Source organism: Macaca mulatta, chromosome 5, assembly GCF_049350105.2.
Source record: "Macaca mulatta isolate MMU2019108-1 chromosome 5, T2T-MMU8v2.0, whole genome shotgun sequence".
Taxonomy (NCBI): domain Eukaryota; kingdom Metazoa; phylum Chordata; class Mammalia; order Primates; family Cercopithecidae; genus Macaca; species Macaca mulatta.
Window position 1 is genome coordinate 19,530,267 of NC_133410.1, and position 16,303 is coordinate 19,546,569.

The window sequence follows — 16,303 nt, forward strand, 5'->3', positions numbered from 1 at the left end:
AACCAGAGCCACCAACTGGCCCAAAGTGGCCTCAAAAATATATTTTGTGTAGCTCAAACATAAGTAGTCTACAGACTGTTTGAAATATTTTAATTAGTTGCCACTATTTAAACATTAGAAAGATCTAAAACTTTTTATTTCTAACTTCCCTTGGAAAATCTGATTGTTTTACATCCCTCCCTTACAGCAGGTCAATAGTCCATTGGAGCTGGACATTATCTGCCACAAGAGAGACTATCATTGCTAGCTTACCATATTCTTCACCATCCCCAACTGCTTTCTTCCATCTTTCTTGCCCATCATTGTATATTTTTGCACGTGGCCTGCTTCTCTCATTTCTGTTCTCTGCTCAGGCCCTACAGTGAACTTGCAACCTCTCATTCAAACCCTTGTCCAATATCAACTTCATCCACCAGGACCATTGATGCTTTCTCCTGCCTCCTTCAGAGGAACTTGCCTTCTTTAGTCACCACCTCAATGTGTACCTTCAGTCTCTCCCAGTCTTAGAATTGCTTTCCATGTCCACACTTTACTTGTATACCCCTGGGATAACTTCTACCACTTTCTTATCACAACCAGATTTTTCTGAAGGATGAAGAAAGCTCATGTCTTAGCCTAACTAGTTTTTGTAATTTGTCCAATTCATCTCCCCAGCTGGACTGTATGCTATTTTAGGACAGGATTTATGTCTGATTTATTTTTATAATACTCCATGTTACCATAAAATAATAGCCATTCAGGAAATATTTGATGAATGAATGAGTAGTAGTAGAAGTAGAAATAATCAATAATAATAATAATAAAACTAATAATGTTGCATTGTGGGAAAAGTAAGGATGATATTTATTTTCACCATAACTCTCTTCACCACACATATTCCTGAATCTGCTACCTCAAGAAACCATGATTGCTGCCACACAGCAGTAAACAAAGGCCAATATATGCTACTGCAACTAAAAACCATTAGAATGGATTAATCTTTTAACATGGTGCTACAGCAAGTTACTTCATCCCCACATGATACAAGTACCAGATATAGATATAGCTGTCTCCACTCAAATTACAGCAGTGGCTAATGTCTGCGGTAAATAATAGTTATCAGGACTCTGTTCCAAGGCCTGACAAGAATGATTCTGTATTGTTGCTATGAGAATTCAGTAAGAGAATATTAATTCAAATACGCTTATTGACTCATGGACACTAATTACACATAATGCCACTCTACGGAAATGTAATTGGGCATATTTGCCAACTGTAACTATCCTGTGTTTATTTCTTAACCAATATCATAAATAGACATGCATGCACAAGGTACATAAAGTAGAATGTGAATAGTCAAACATGCTATGAATGAAGCCATAAATTTGTAGTAAATGTTGAATAAAACAAAATGTACAGTAACGTTAAATTATGAAAATTATTTATCAACTTGTCTATAGAGTAGTGTATTCTCTGTGTCATCTCTACCAGGTAGCTGTCCTGCATAAGCATAGTACAAGACATTTTCTCTATGTTAGTATGTAAAATGATCAATCAATTTTGTATCTAAAAATTCTAACTTTTCTTTTTAATTCTACAGCACTCTCAACAATAACAACATTACTAGACTTTCTGTGGCAAGTTTCAACCATATGCCTAAACTTAGGACTTTGTAAGTAGTCACAATATATGTAAAGGTCATATTAATCAATTAAAGCTTCCCCTTAAATAACATATTCAGTAAGCAAAGGATGGGACCACTAGCTTACAAGGTAGACAAGGAAAACCCAACTTGGGAAAAGACTAGATATGATATTTGTGGGAATGAGCTATTATTCTGGAAACTGGAAAGATTTCTTTTAAATGATATGCATTATGGGAACTTTGGAGTTAAAAAAAAAAAACATTTACTTTGAGCTATTGTGGAGGTCACATTTCATTAAGAAATGGAAGACTCCTTGATTGGCTGTCAGAAATGATAAATGGGAAATCTTTATGATTTTATTGCTGTACTGCAAGCAGACCTAATAAAGCTAAACTGGTTCTCCAACATTCCTTATAACGTGAAATTATAGCATCACCCTCTAGTCCTTCTATAATTAAGGTTGTGTCAGCACTTATATTTAAAAGTATCTTTTTTGGGGTTACAGATGGACATTAAGATATTTTTGGTCTAATAAAGTATTGACTATAGCTATTTCTTTTCTCTTGAAGAAAAAGTAATCCTTAAAGCCCAGAGTAGGCTTTAAAATCCTTAAAGCCCAGGGTGGACTTTAAGTTATAGAATTTCAGAGGTAAATCTCATTTGAACTGAATTTCAGAATCACCTTGACCTAAAAAAAGTATATTACATATAACATGTAGGACATGATTGGAAACAAAACCAAAGCATCAGACTTCTTGGGAAAAAAAGGGTTTTTAAGTTGGGTAAATATATTTTGATTAGATTTTCAAAATATTCCTCATTTTCTGATGGCTTGTAACTGGAAAACATTAATTTTCTTTTTGTAATACAAATTTTGAATTACCAGCTTTTTAATGAACTAGGCAATACCAATTTTAATGTCATTTTTTTCTTACTGAAATCTAACTCTGTGTGTAATAACACATCATTATAATTTCCTTGGAATATTATTTAGCAAAATAAAGGAATTCTACAAGTATACAGACATAGCTAAATTCTGTATTCTTGGGGCTATCAGAATGAGACTAATCTGACTGAATTAACAGCCCAATTCACTCAAAACTATAATTTCCCATTAACTTCAGGCATTTTTTTTTAAAAAAAGAAATTGATCAAGCTTTCAATCTTTGCAAAAACAAAGCCAACGAAATTGTAAAAACATTCATCTGAATTTTTTTGACAGTGTCCCTTATGTTCTTGTAGAAATTCATGAGTCTGTCTTACTAATCAGGTTTTTCAATTTTTACATTCTTTTCTCGTTTCAAGTTTGTGCACACATAATTAGAATTTTTGTAATGTGCTTGGTTTAGATGGAAATATTTAGAGTACAAGGATATGGAATGTGCGCCTCTGTGGCTTCCAAAGGACAGAACTTCAACTTCCAAGCAAACCGAGCCAGAGGACACCCATCTTTCCCAAAATGTAGCTTTTTGTTCTGTGGTACGCCTTCTAGTTTCGAAGCAAAGAATTGTGTTCCTTATCTACAAGCTCAAGGAGAATGCAAAGCAGTCACTTAACTTTAAATTCCTTTGCTTTGGTTGGGTCATTATTCTACAGTATCATCGCTACTTAAAAATTCCATTTTTATGGTCTAATTATCTTTCTGGACTGAGTTCCATGTTTTAATATCCATTACTGTTATTGGGTTAGAATTGAACACATCAGCTTAAAAGGACTAAAATGGTATTACTGTGTCATAGATGGTTCTGGGAATAGTGCTTTGATTTATAGCTTTGGATGTCCTTTTCTTTAGTTTGAGAAAACAGAAAAGCCAGTTTGAAGTCATTTACCTAATTTAGTGGATACATTTGTCTGATATTTTATTAATGGAGAAGTGCAATTTGCCACTTGGAAGCAATCCATGATCTTGTGTGGATCCTGCCAACACAGAGCCACTCACTTAATTCCTTCACTCCCAGCCATTTGTGCCTTTTAATTTCAGTCGCTGCTCTTTGAGGATAGGTCTCCAGGAGCCAAAGGAGCTAATCCCTTTTCTGTGATTAAACAACAAAAGAAGGAAATCAGAATAAGGATGTGAAAAAAGTGTTTTATATTGAATTATTATTCTGTCTTGTTCAGCAAAAAATGCAAGTGACCTGCTGAAAAGGTTTTACAAGTGGTTTCTATAGAGACTCATAATGGCAGGACTTATTGATATTTCAAACTGGGAGCCACAACTTTTACTAACTTGCCCCTCGCCCAGTCTCCCCACTCTCCCACCCCATCCCTATTGGCTCTCGGGATGTTGGAACTGTGGAGCAATTTGCATTGGACTTATTTTTTTCTCTTTCCTCTTTTAAATGAACATAAGTGAAATATGTTCATTTAAAACATAATTTTATGGACATATTCAAGTTTCTATAAATTGCTCAGTTCAGACTAAATGAAGAGAGACTTGATTCTGTGATTGTACATTAGTTTAATTTTTAGGAAAAATAATTATATTGGAATCTGCTTAGCTTTACTTCTATGTTAAGAAATAAAGGTATATATTATTAATGAAATGACAACTTTCTGTTTTCTTGCTTTACACTTCTTTTTTTTCTCATTTAGTCGACTCCATTCAAACAACCTGTATTGTGACTGCCACCTGGCCTGGCTCTCCGACTGGCTTCGCCAAAGGCCCCGGGTTGGTCTGTACACTCAGTGTATGGGCCCCTCCCACCTGAGAGGTCATAATGTAGCTGAGGTTCAAAAACGAGAATTTGTCTGCAGTGGTAAGGGAGAAAGAAGAATGATGTTATTGTGTTTATTGTATCCCGTTACGTAACAGAATGTGAGGGCTGCATGCCTCAAAGGTTTCAGTGTTGTTCACTAATGTGCAATTGTGCACTAATCACTCTACGGAGATCCTCTTTTCCAGTGAAAATATGTTCTGAGACCTTACTATATCGGTTGGCAAGTACTGGTTACTTGTATCTAGATTATGCTAAAACACTTTTCAGTTTCCACTCCAGGGGAAATATGGAAAATCGCTAAATGATGGCTCTACTTGTGATTTTTTATTTTCCCATTACATAATGATTTATAGCTACTTTTATGTTAACAATTGAAAACAAAAATGATTAGCTAATCCTAGATCCCTGCTAAGAAATTCAAAGAGCAATTCAGCCATAGTTGCAAAGTAACAAAATACTTTCCATGCATACATGTATACTAATGGTTCAGTTTTACTTAAAACAAATATTAAATGACCAGCTTTAATAAAAACAATCTGAAATCAAAAATAAGACATAGGATCAGGCACCATGGCCCACGCGTGTAATCCCAGCATTTTGGGAGGCAGAGGCGGGCGGATCACCAGAGGTCAGGAGTTCCAAGCCAGCCTGGCCAACATGGCAAAACCCCGTTCTTACTAAAATTATAAAAATTAGCTGGGCATGCTGGTGCATGCCTGTAATCCCAGATACTTGGAAGGCTGTATCTCCCAGATACAGGAGAATCACTTGAATCTGGGAGGTGGAGATTGTGGTTAGCTGAGATCACACCAGTGCACTCCAGCATGGGTGATAACAGAGAAACTCCATCTCAAAAAAAAAAAAAAATATATATATATATATATATATATATATATATAGGCCCGGCATGGTGGCTCACACCTGTAATCCCAGCACTTTGGGAGGCCGAGGCGGGCGGATCATGAGGTCAGGAGATCGAGACCATCCTGGCTAACACGGTGAAACCCGGTCTCTACTAAAAGTACAAAAAATTAGCCGGGCGTGGTGGCGGGCACCTGTAGTCCCAGCTACTCGGGAGGCTGAGGCAGGAGAATGGCGTGAACCCGGGAGGCGGAGCTTGCAGTGAGCCGAGGTCACAGCACTGCACTCCAGCCTGGGCGACAGAGCGAGACTCCGCCTCAAAAAATAAATAAAATAAATAAATAAGTAAGACATAGGCTGTGTCTAATATCAATCAATAGCTAATTGATTACTGAGTTTTTTAATATGCTTAAGCACCAACCTAAGTATTTCACATATATTTACCTCACTTCACCTCCCTCATAACAACTGTATGAGAAATGTAATATCTCTATATTTGGAGATTCAAATGCTGTGAAAAAGAATAACCTTGCCGAAGTTTATATAGTTGAGTCCAAGGATCTCAACGGAGGTGGTTTGATTACATACACACACGTGCGTGCGCACACACACACATAGTGATACATAGTATCTTGTTTATATATAGATAGGGTTGGTTCTGCTTCAGCTTCAGAAGTATCTGTTCAAAATACAACAAAACAAAATTTTAAGAAACATATAATGCATCAAAAGTAGTTCACAGATTTTTAAAGGCGGGGTAGGGAGACGTGACTAGTACTTGATGCTTTTAAATGGTTATATTTTAGACCCTGTATGTATTTTTTCACGTTTTATAACCTAAGCAAAATTTTTGTGTACGATCATGGAATGTTCTCAATATGTCTGATTGCTTTTTTAAAAAATTAAATAATGAAATGACTAACAGTTCGTTACTAACCACTTTTTTCTCTCTTCACTTTTTCCTTTCTGTTTTCTAGATGAGGAAGAAGGCAAGTTCACATTTCTTTTTTAGACTGAGGATATTTTTGTAGTTTGAGAGCTTGTTTAGAGGGATAGGATTAGCAGCTGGCTTGCAGCCTCTTCCTGGCACATCACCACCACTAGGGCCCTTTCCCGGCAGGTTGGAAAGGGCTGTCCCCACTGTCTTCCAGAAACCATGCATTTCCAGATGCTTATTTAGTACAACTGTGCTGATACTCTGTTGCTCACCTTTCAACCATTAATGTCTCATTTAAAAATTGTTCCAAATATTGAGTGATAAAAGTACATACAGAAAGGGAGCTACTTATACTAAAATTTTAAATTACTCGAAGCCCCCAAGAGAATCATTTTTTATTAACAATAAAATTACTTTATACAAATTATTATTATAATTTCAGAGAAATTGATAATTTTGAACCTATCAAGACATCACATTCTGGATTATCTAATTTTTCTCCACATTTATTGGCATATGATTATTTAATTTGAACAACAGTTATCTTCTGATGGAAGTATTACTGTTTTGTTTTATTTTTAAAAGAAACTACAAAGTACATAAAGCCACATGAATTTGATAAAGATCAAGCTCTATTTAAGCTTATTAGGAATGAATATAAATTAGTCTGAAGTTGCTGGGGTTTTGGAAATTAGAATAGTTTTGAATGTAATTCTGACTTGAAACTGAATTTAGCTTTTCTCACAATAGTTTTAAAAATTAGCAGTATTATGATCAGTTTTTAGAATCTCATTTACTTCCTCTCATTTGCTTTATTGATCTGAATATATAAATGCATGCCTCCTAAAATATATTTTAGAAATATAGGACCATCTTATGATCATGTATTTAAAGAGATTTATTTATGTGAAATGCTTTGTTACTTGAGTTAAGTTTGTATGTTTCACAATTATGATATTCAGGAGGAAAAATATAATTTCTGTTTATTTCTTTTTTAGGTCACCAGTCATTTATGGCTCCTTCTTGTAGCGTTTTGCACTGCCCTGCCGCCTGTACCTGTAGCAACAATATCGTAGACTGTCGTGGGAAAGGTCTCACTGAGATCCCCACAAATCTTCCAGAGACCATCACAGAAATGTATGTGCCTGAAATTCTTTCTTATCTCTCCACCTTCCCAGTGAACCAAACTTTGATTTTCTTTGGGAAATTCTGGGTTTATCAAAGGCACATCTGATCAATTGGCTTAGACAAATGTTCCCTTCAGAAGTGTATTGATTCTTACTCTGATTGTTTAAAAACATACCATGATAAAGTGGCTATGATGTTTTTTCTTCCACTGATAGAACTAAAAGGAATACATTTTTAGGAAAAACAAGACAAACAGGATTATTTATACCTGGTTCCACCCTTTGGGCCTGTATATCTGTGGTTGTCTGTTTCTCAGTTTGGAGCAGTAGGAGTATAAAAAGGGACCAAGCTGTGGTTAGTAAACCACAGGAACAGTAGGTGATGCTCTGCCTCCTTGAGAGCTCATGTTTTAAAAGGCAGTTTCACTGTTTTGTTTGAATTGATAGTTCAATGCAAAGTGTAGAAAGGATAATATTACAAAGTCAAATGTAAAGATTTTTTATATAGTGCATGTTTTAGCCTATTTGAAGCAGTGTGTACCTCCATTAAAAGTTAAATTCTTATGACAAAGTATTGCACACATATTTTATATGCAGTTGGTGAATGCATTTCTATGTCCTCACCAAATATAAGTCATGTGGATCAAACAAGATCACATAAGATGTAAATTGGAATGCTTTTACGATCTTAAAAAGTAAGCACTAGGGAAAATCATTATCTCAATATTCACTAAGACAATCCCTCTTAACCACCCAGCCCATTATATTATTATTTTATAGGCCAATTCTAAATTGTAACTGAATAAATTGTCTTGGATTTTTTTGGTTGAAATGATAGGAACAGCTTCTTAGAATAGACCCACATAGTATGTGAAAAAGTTGTTTTTAAAGTGCTCATTTTAACCAATTTATTATGATAATAAAGTAACTTCTCTAATGTACCTTATATGAGAATAATCTTAGTTCACAGGACCCACTGCCATTAGTTTAAAGTATCTACCATGTGTTTAATAGTGTTCTTAGAGCTTTGCAGTATAAGACATGAACCTCTGCAGGAATTCTAGATTCTGGGGAGATTTGACACTGAATAACCTATACACATAATAATATCATTCTCATCAAAATTTTAATTGATAGAACATTACTTTACCTCTAGAAGACATCTGTAAGTATTTTTGGGCTGAACCTTGAAAGAAGAATAAGTTATAACTTGGGAAGAGATAGAAGACATTCCTGAAAAAGAAACATTGGCAGCAAAGAACAGAGGTGGCAGTGAGCATTGTTTGAAAGATTGTAGTTGAACCTAATTAGAATAACAGGATAATGTTGAGGCATCATGAAAAATAATGCCCTAAAAAATACATCTCCATCTAATTTTAAAACTACAGATTACTGAAGACCTTGACACTTGGTCAGAAGATATTAGATGTGATAAAGTTAAGAGCAGAATGACATACTAAATTTTCTCATAAGGGAACTATATAGTCATCTATGAAGGCACAGACATTTATTAAGTAACCATTTACTACCTAAAGGCACCATGAATTTTCCAGAGATCGCCCATCAAGTGATTAGCAAATGTGACATTCAAATTGAAAACTATTAAATGAGGTACACAGTGAAAAACATAATAAGAGATGAACACATCAAGTGCAAGGTCTTACAAAGGGCATGAAGTTGAGGGCAAGGTACAATGGTTAGCCAGAGTCAGAAAGTTTTAGTTGGAACCCCAGGTTTACCATCATTTACTATTTGTGAGACCATGGACAAGTTACTTATCCTCTGAGACTCTATATCCCATTTAAAACTAAGGGTGGTTGTCAGTTTGATGTGAAATAATTAACACACATAGAGCTATGTGTGCTTAGCATATAGTAATCATTCCATAAATGATAACTCAAGCATAGAAGTCTTTGTGTAGAAATAACACTGAGCTAGACCTTGAAAGATAGGTAGTGAATGAAACTACAGAGATGAGGACAAGGCTTTCAGAATTAATATAATATGATAAGCTAGGCAGTAGGAATGAAAGTACAAGATGTGATCAAATAGGAATTCAGCTTGCCTGATATTTGATATGTGAGACAGTACCAGGAAAAAAATTGTAAATATGCATTGGAGTCAGTTCATGAATGGTCATGTGGATATAAGGATCTTGGATTTTATTTGGAATGCATTTGAACATAGGAGTTTTAATCTGAATTTTCTAGAATAATTGGTCTGATGGCTGTGTGCCAGTGATTTGACAAAAGGAGAGAATGCAAGGCAGGAGGCCTCTTCAGAGGCTATTTCTTTGGTCAGGTGGAGTTGTCAGAAGAGTAGGAGCTGGTCAGTAATAGTAGGAATGGTGATGTGGAAACAGCTATGATAGCAAATGTAGGAGCAGAATTCATGGGATTTGGCATTTGATGAGATAAAGGAGTAATGAAGAAAAATAAACCAGACTCTGCTAGAGTTTCAAGTATGAGTGATGGGGAGGTTGTGGTTATATTGTTGTATATAAGAAAGTGAGAAGCAGGACCAAAACTGGAAAGGAAGATGACAGTGAACTCAATTTGTGAAATACTTAAGGACCAGTGACACATTTTGAAGTACTAAAATAATACAGACTATAAGAATTTTGGAGCAAGCAAGACAAGGACTTAAGGCAAAAATTTTGGAGTAATTAACATAATAGAAAACAGTCAATATTTGAAACCATCAACTGGCTAATGAAAAGGAGAGTAAGAGAGGAGAAGCTCAAGAACCTAAATAAAAACTGCAGAGGGCTCTAATAGGTAAGGGGGGAAAAGACTTCTAGGAAAAATGATCTCCAGAGGCAAATACTGCTGCCGGTTAACCAAGCTGGGGTCTGAGAGAAGGTCTTGGAATTTGACCTGCATATTGCTCTTAGAAGGTTCCATTTTGAAAGAATGGTAGGTCAATAAGCCACCTTTCAGAGTGTTAAGAAAAGAAGTATTGATTAATATTCGAGAGAGTATATAAGCTGCAGTTTGAAGAGTTTGGCTGAGAAAGGATTTTTTGAAAAAGACAATTGTTGCTCTGTAATGGACAAACTTGAATTAATTCTAAGATGCAGAAACCTGTCATCATTAGAAAGTCAGAAAGAAAGAATGAGTTTAGAGAGAAACGAGAGTGTGAGAGTTGTATAAGATATATGTGGGAGCAAGATCAACCTGGACACAGGAGCGAATTGGTCAAATCCAGATCATAGGGAAGAGGAACAGAAAGCTGTTATAGGTTGCTAAAAGGAGAAGAGTAAGATGGAGACATAACATATTCATATAGCAATATGAAACACTTAAAATGGTTTTCTCAGGTAGTCTATTTTATTTCTTATCATAGTGATTTTCTTCTACTTTGTATGCTCTATAGATTTTGTATAATGGTGGGATTTAGTTGCATTAAAGTTGTAGTAAAAAATATGTCCCATGGACTTTGCCTATATTGAGAAGGTGGTATATCAGGTAAAGCTACAATAAATTAAATTTATGAGGAGAGATGAAAACATGTGAAACTGCCGGTGAATTTTACTTCCATGATTATTACATTATCAGCTTTATCAGTAGAGCATCCGGTAATAAATAATATTGATCCTCAACTCAACAAGATAATTCCATTTTCATTCATTATAGTGGCATAACTTACTAGCTTAGTAATTTATTTCTTTTATTACTCTTCCATTTTTTATAAGAACAAAGAACATCACTAAGATTATTAAATGTGGAAATATCTTTACAGATGGCAGGTTTTTATTCTGTGATGAACTGAAAATTATAAACTCTCCCCATTTTATTCAAATATGTTTTAATATCTGAATTTTACCATAAAATGTCAGTGGAGTTTCTTTATTGCAAGTTATGAGATATTTCATTCAATAATTTTGACTTGATTACCTACTGTGTGATATGTCGTTATTCTTACAACTGTCTCATAATATAATTCTAACAAAAAAAAAGTATGTATGTGCCATATATGAGTGAACAACTGCCTATAAATCTAAGTAGAAAATAATGACTCATTTTTTCTGCTTTCTGTTTCCAACTACAAATTCATACTTCTGCTATTTGCTAACACAATCATTTGTTAAGCAATAGAAGGAAAATATTCCTTTAAAATCAGAATTGGAATAATTTGGAGAAGGAATGTAGAAAGAGACTGACATTTATTGAATACCTGCAATGTCAGATTGCAGTTGGATCGCAATGTTGGCTTATGCACATTTGATCTTCTCATTGACCTGTGATGGGGATATTTATGAAATTAAATAAAATGGGAAAACTAATGCAGAAACATAGGTCAGATAAAGGCTGGTGGTTTTCTCCAACAGGCCTCATTATACTCATCATTTTACCACAATGCAGGCGATCCCTTCTTGCTTATAGGTTAGAATCTGCTTTTGACTGTCCCTAATTATCATGTTTTGTAATTATATACTATTGTGTGTTTATTTTAAAATATCTATCTCTTCTACTAAAGTAAACGTTCTATGAAGGCAGGAACCAGTTCTGTTCTTATCAATACTGAATACCCAGTGAAAAATCTAGTACCTTGGCACACAGTGGGCACTTGACAAGTATTTATTGGGTAAATGAATAATTTAAAAATTAAACATTTGGAACAGATTTGTCTCTGAAAAGATGAAGCTGTGTTAACCAAGTTTAATAAATACAACCAGAGGAACAGCCTATTACTTCCCTGTAGACAAACTGGTACTTTTTAAGCATAAAATCAGCAAAAGAAAAAGTAAATGAATAGAATTTTTAATAGCATGGGCTAAAATGGGTCTAGAATACTAAAAATTCATTAAATTTCCCTGTTCTGCGTACTTACTTGGATTTCCATGCTTTAAATATTTCTGAGATTTTTTTTTCTATTCTCAGCTGACCAACTCAGCATTTAATAGGTACCCTATTATGGAGCTATATTAATTTAATCATCTTACAGATGTGTTAGACATCTTTCTCTACAGTCATATTCCCTCTCTAATGAAGCCTGTAGACATTTAACTCAAATCTTTCAGAGACTGAGAACTTTGTTGTTTAACAAAAAAAAAAAAAAAAACAGAGGCTCAAAACACTTAGAAATTTTGTAAAACACCATCAATTGTGAAGTGGCTAAAATGGCTTCAATCATACATCTGCTCAACTCTCAAGCCCATGGTCCCTCCTCGATCAAGCTATAAAAGAGGTAGGCATAGCTGGGTCTTGTTGGAATATCATAAAAGGAGAAATTTTCAAAATCATGAAGAGAGAATGACTGATACTCCGATAAAAAGGACAAGAGAAATTTTAAGAAACTTACCTATGAAGAGAACGTAGAATGAACAGAGAGAAAGACAAGGCATTAAGATACAGGATTGTTTGCAAAACTGAGAGCTGTTTTATATTACTTTATATCTGTAACTATTACAATGTCATCTTTCCTATTCTCTGTTAAATGTTCTCTTATTTCCCTGAATCTTCTCCGCACAGCACTTATTACGGTTTAACTTGTTATTTGAATAATGTAAAACTCTACTATTACACTGCAAACTGGGTAAGAGCAGACCATGTCTTTCCCTCACCATTTCTGCCCCAATACTTAGCATACCGTGGGTGGGGAAGACAGTGTTGGGAGCCCGGGAAGAAGATCTTGGACACACAATCTGGAGAGCTTCCAGGCCCCCACTCTTCATAGTAAAAAGTAAAAAGAAAAAAAAGACTGGGCGCGGTGGATCACGCCTGTAATCTCAGCACTTTGAGAGGCTAAGGCGGGCAGATCACGAAGTCAGGAGATCAACACCATCCTGGCCAACGTGGTGAAACCCCATCTCTACTAAAAATAAAAAAATTAGCCAGGCGTGGTAGTGCGTGCCTGTAGTCCCAGCTACTTGCGAAGCAGAGGCAGGAGAATCGCCTGAACCCAGGAGGCAAAGCTTGCAGTGAGCCAAGATCGCGCCACTGCACTCCAGCCTGGGCGACAGAGCAAGACTCTGTCTCAAAAAAAATAATAATAAAATAACATAAAATGTGACAAAACAATGTGGACTAATGAAAAAAATATAGAAGGGAAAAAAGTAGAATGTATAACACAAGGTAAACTTAGTTGTTAAAGGGAAAGCCGTTTGCTGCCTACGGGTCATTCCAGCACTTTGCTGCTTTGAACTCTGCTAGTTGAAAACCTTATTCTTCAATAGATGCAATGCCTCCTGTGAGTCTGTACATGATCTAGTCTATGGCAACACAATCATTAATAGCAAATTGATTCTGACCACATCAAATCTTAAGAATTACTTACTTAGATCACCTTTTGAGGTGTACAGTTTTGAATGCGATGTGATAGATTGCTATGAAGTTGATATTTAGTTCTCTTCAATCTAGTTATAGATTTCTTGTGGCATATTGCCTTTTCAAACCATTGTACAGAAATTCCATAAATCATGGAGAATATTTAGTAAGAGCATAAGTTATAACAATTTGGTTTGTCGTGTTTGCTTCTACATCCTCCTGCCTTTACTCTTCGCTGCCTTTTTCAGGGGCTCCAGCTCCATCCATGTTGCTGGAGAGGACATGGTTTCATTCATTTTTGTGGCTGTATCTTCTTCCATGTCACATATGTTCCACATTTTCTTTATTCAATCAACCATTGATGGACACTTAGGTTAGTTCCATGACTTTGCTATTGTGAATAGTGCTACAATAAACATATGAGTGAAGGTGTCTTATATAATGATTTCTTTTCCTTTGGGTAGATACTCAGTAGTGGGATTGATAAGTCAAATAATAGTTTTATTTTTAGTTCTTTGAGAAATCTCTGTACTGTTTTCCATAGAGGTTGAATGTTGAACTAATTTACATTCCTACCAACGGTGTATAAGCATTCCCTTTTCTCTGCATCCACACCGTCGTCTTACACATGTCAGAATAGCTGTTATTAACAATTGCTCTTATTTCTCTAATAATTAGTGATATTGAGCATTTTTTTATGTTTGTTGGCTGCTTACAGGTCTTTTTTTGAGAAATACTTGTTCTTGTCCTTTGTCCACATTTTAATGGGATTGTTTATTTTTCCTTGTTGAGTTGTTAGAGTCCCTTGTAGATTCTGGATATTAGTTCTTTGTTGTAGGCATATATTGCAAATGTAATTTTAGAAGTGTCTTTTTCTGTTCGTTTCTCTTTAGATAACTACCTCCCATATATGCGTAACCTTTTTACATGCTATTTCTGCATTTGTCCCACTCAAAATTTTGAATCCTTAATTTATTAAATAATACTCAATTTTGAATCCACATATTTCAAAGTCTTCTTACTTTTTTTTTGTTTGTTTCTTTTTTCTTGAGACAGAGTATGGCTCTTTTGCCTAGGCTGGAGTGCAGCGGTGCCATCTCGGCTCACTGCAAGCTCTGCCTCCTGGGTTCACGCCATTCTCCTGCCTCAGCCTCCCGCATAGCTGGGACTGCAGGGGCCCGCCACCACGCCCAGCTAATTTTTTTGTATTTTTAGTAGAGACGGGGTTTCACTGTGTTAGCCAGGATGGTCTCGATCTCCTGATCTTGTGATCCGCCCACCTTGGCCTCCCAAAGTGCTGGGATTACAGGCGACACCATACCCGGCCCAAAGTCATCTGACTTTTTGTATGTAAAGATATGCAAGTTAGATCTGACCAACTTGCCTTTAGCCTATTATGTACTGGCTGATTTAAAATAATTACAAGTACTTATGAAATCAAGTATGAATTTTTAATTGGTTAGCATGTATTTAGTAATATTTCAACCAGTAGAAAATTTATCATGCTATGCAATTAGTTTATTTTAATTATGCTGAATGTTAAAAAGTACAGTACACAATTTGACTAATTTTTTTTACAGCACACACAGGTGAACTTGACTACTATTCAGACAATATTGATAAAATAAGTAAGGCAAATGATATCATTTTTTAAATGTAACATGGTATGAAAGAAATAGTCAATATTCTGAGTTTGCCTTGTTAAATAACAAGTAGGTTGGCAATTTCAAAGTGCAATTGTTTTCACTTTGAAAGAGGTTTCATTGTTTCATTGAGAAAATATTTTAAAACATAAACATATTCACCTTAAGGAAAATAAAATGTAATGGAAATAGGCGTAATTCAGAAAATGTTGTAAAAGTTAAAATTTGAGCAATTCTACTTTAGTTCTTAATTTTATTAGAGCACTTCTTAACACATGGAGCACTTGTTAGCATTTTGCAGTTTTACGCATTCCTGATATTATTGCTACTTCAAATCCACATACAAATTAGCTAACCTACAGTATTACTTTCGCTTCACATTTTATGTTTTTATAACTTTGTGCTTTTCAGGCAAGCTAATATGAAAACATTCTCAATATTTTATGTCTGTTAGAAATATAGATGACATAGTACTTTTTAAAAGCATCTTATATCATGCATAATAAAAACCTTCTTTATGATAAAAAATTTTTCAAAAATGTTAAATTGTTTATTTCACTTAATTCCCATGGAAACACTATGTAGGAAACTACACACCTCCTAAAGGTTAGCAAAATTCTTTTAATTTTTTTTTAGTGTAGTAAATAGTTTTGTTCATTTTTAAAATGAAAACCTGGTTTGAGATAGGAAGCTATCACTCCGATGTAGGCAATTAGAATTGCATTCTCAAATTTTCTTCTGAGATCCTCACAATAGCAGAAACTACAACTGTATCTCCTATATACTATGAAAGTACTAGTTTTTCCTCTATCAAATATAACTTGCCTAGAAATGTCATTAAATAAACAATCCTAGGATTAAACAAGTCAATATTATTTTATCTCTGATTCTGTGCTAATATATATATGGTTAGAAAAACAAAATGCAGTGATTCTTCTCTGGATTATTTTTTGTGTGAGTTTAGTAGTCATAATGTCATTGTATGCAAAAGAATTTTTTATGTAAACATCATTCATTATTATTTTTATTCCCTTGTGTTTTTGGATTATATTTTCTCAAGTTTTCATATTATGATTTCATCAGATGAGCCCAGAAAAAGAGAAAATACTTTACCTTCCTACAGAC

General features: G+C 34.9%; 1 protein-coding gene across 4 annotated transcripts in view; it reads left to right on the forward strand.

Moving 5' to 3' along the window:
* SLIT2 (slit guidance ligand 2) overlaps positions 1-16,303 on the forward strand; it is a 370,465-nt gene that overhangs the window by 236,322 nt on the left and 117,840 nt on the right. For all 4 annotated transcript variants that reach the window (XM_015138091.3, XM_015138093.3, XM_078002599.1 and 1 more), the window contains exons 7-9: positions 1,580-1,651; positions 4,217-4,380; positions 7,138-7,276. In XM_015138091.3, coding sequence (XP_014993577.2) covers positions 1,580-1,651; positions 4,217-4,380; positions 7,138-7,276 — 375 coding nt within the window. The remainder of the gene's footprint in view (positions 1-1,579; positions 1,652-4,216; positions 4,381-7,137; positions 7,277-16,303) is intronic.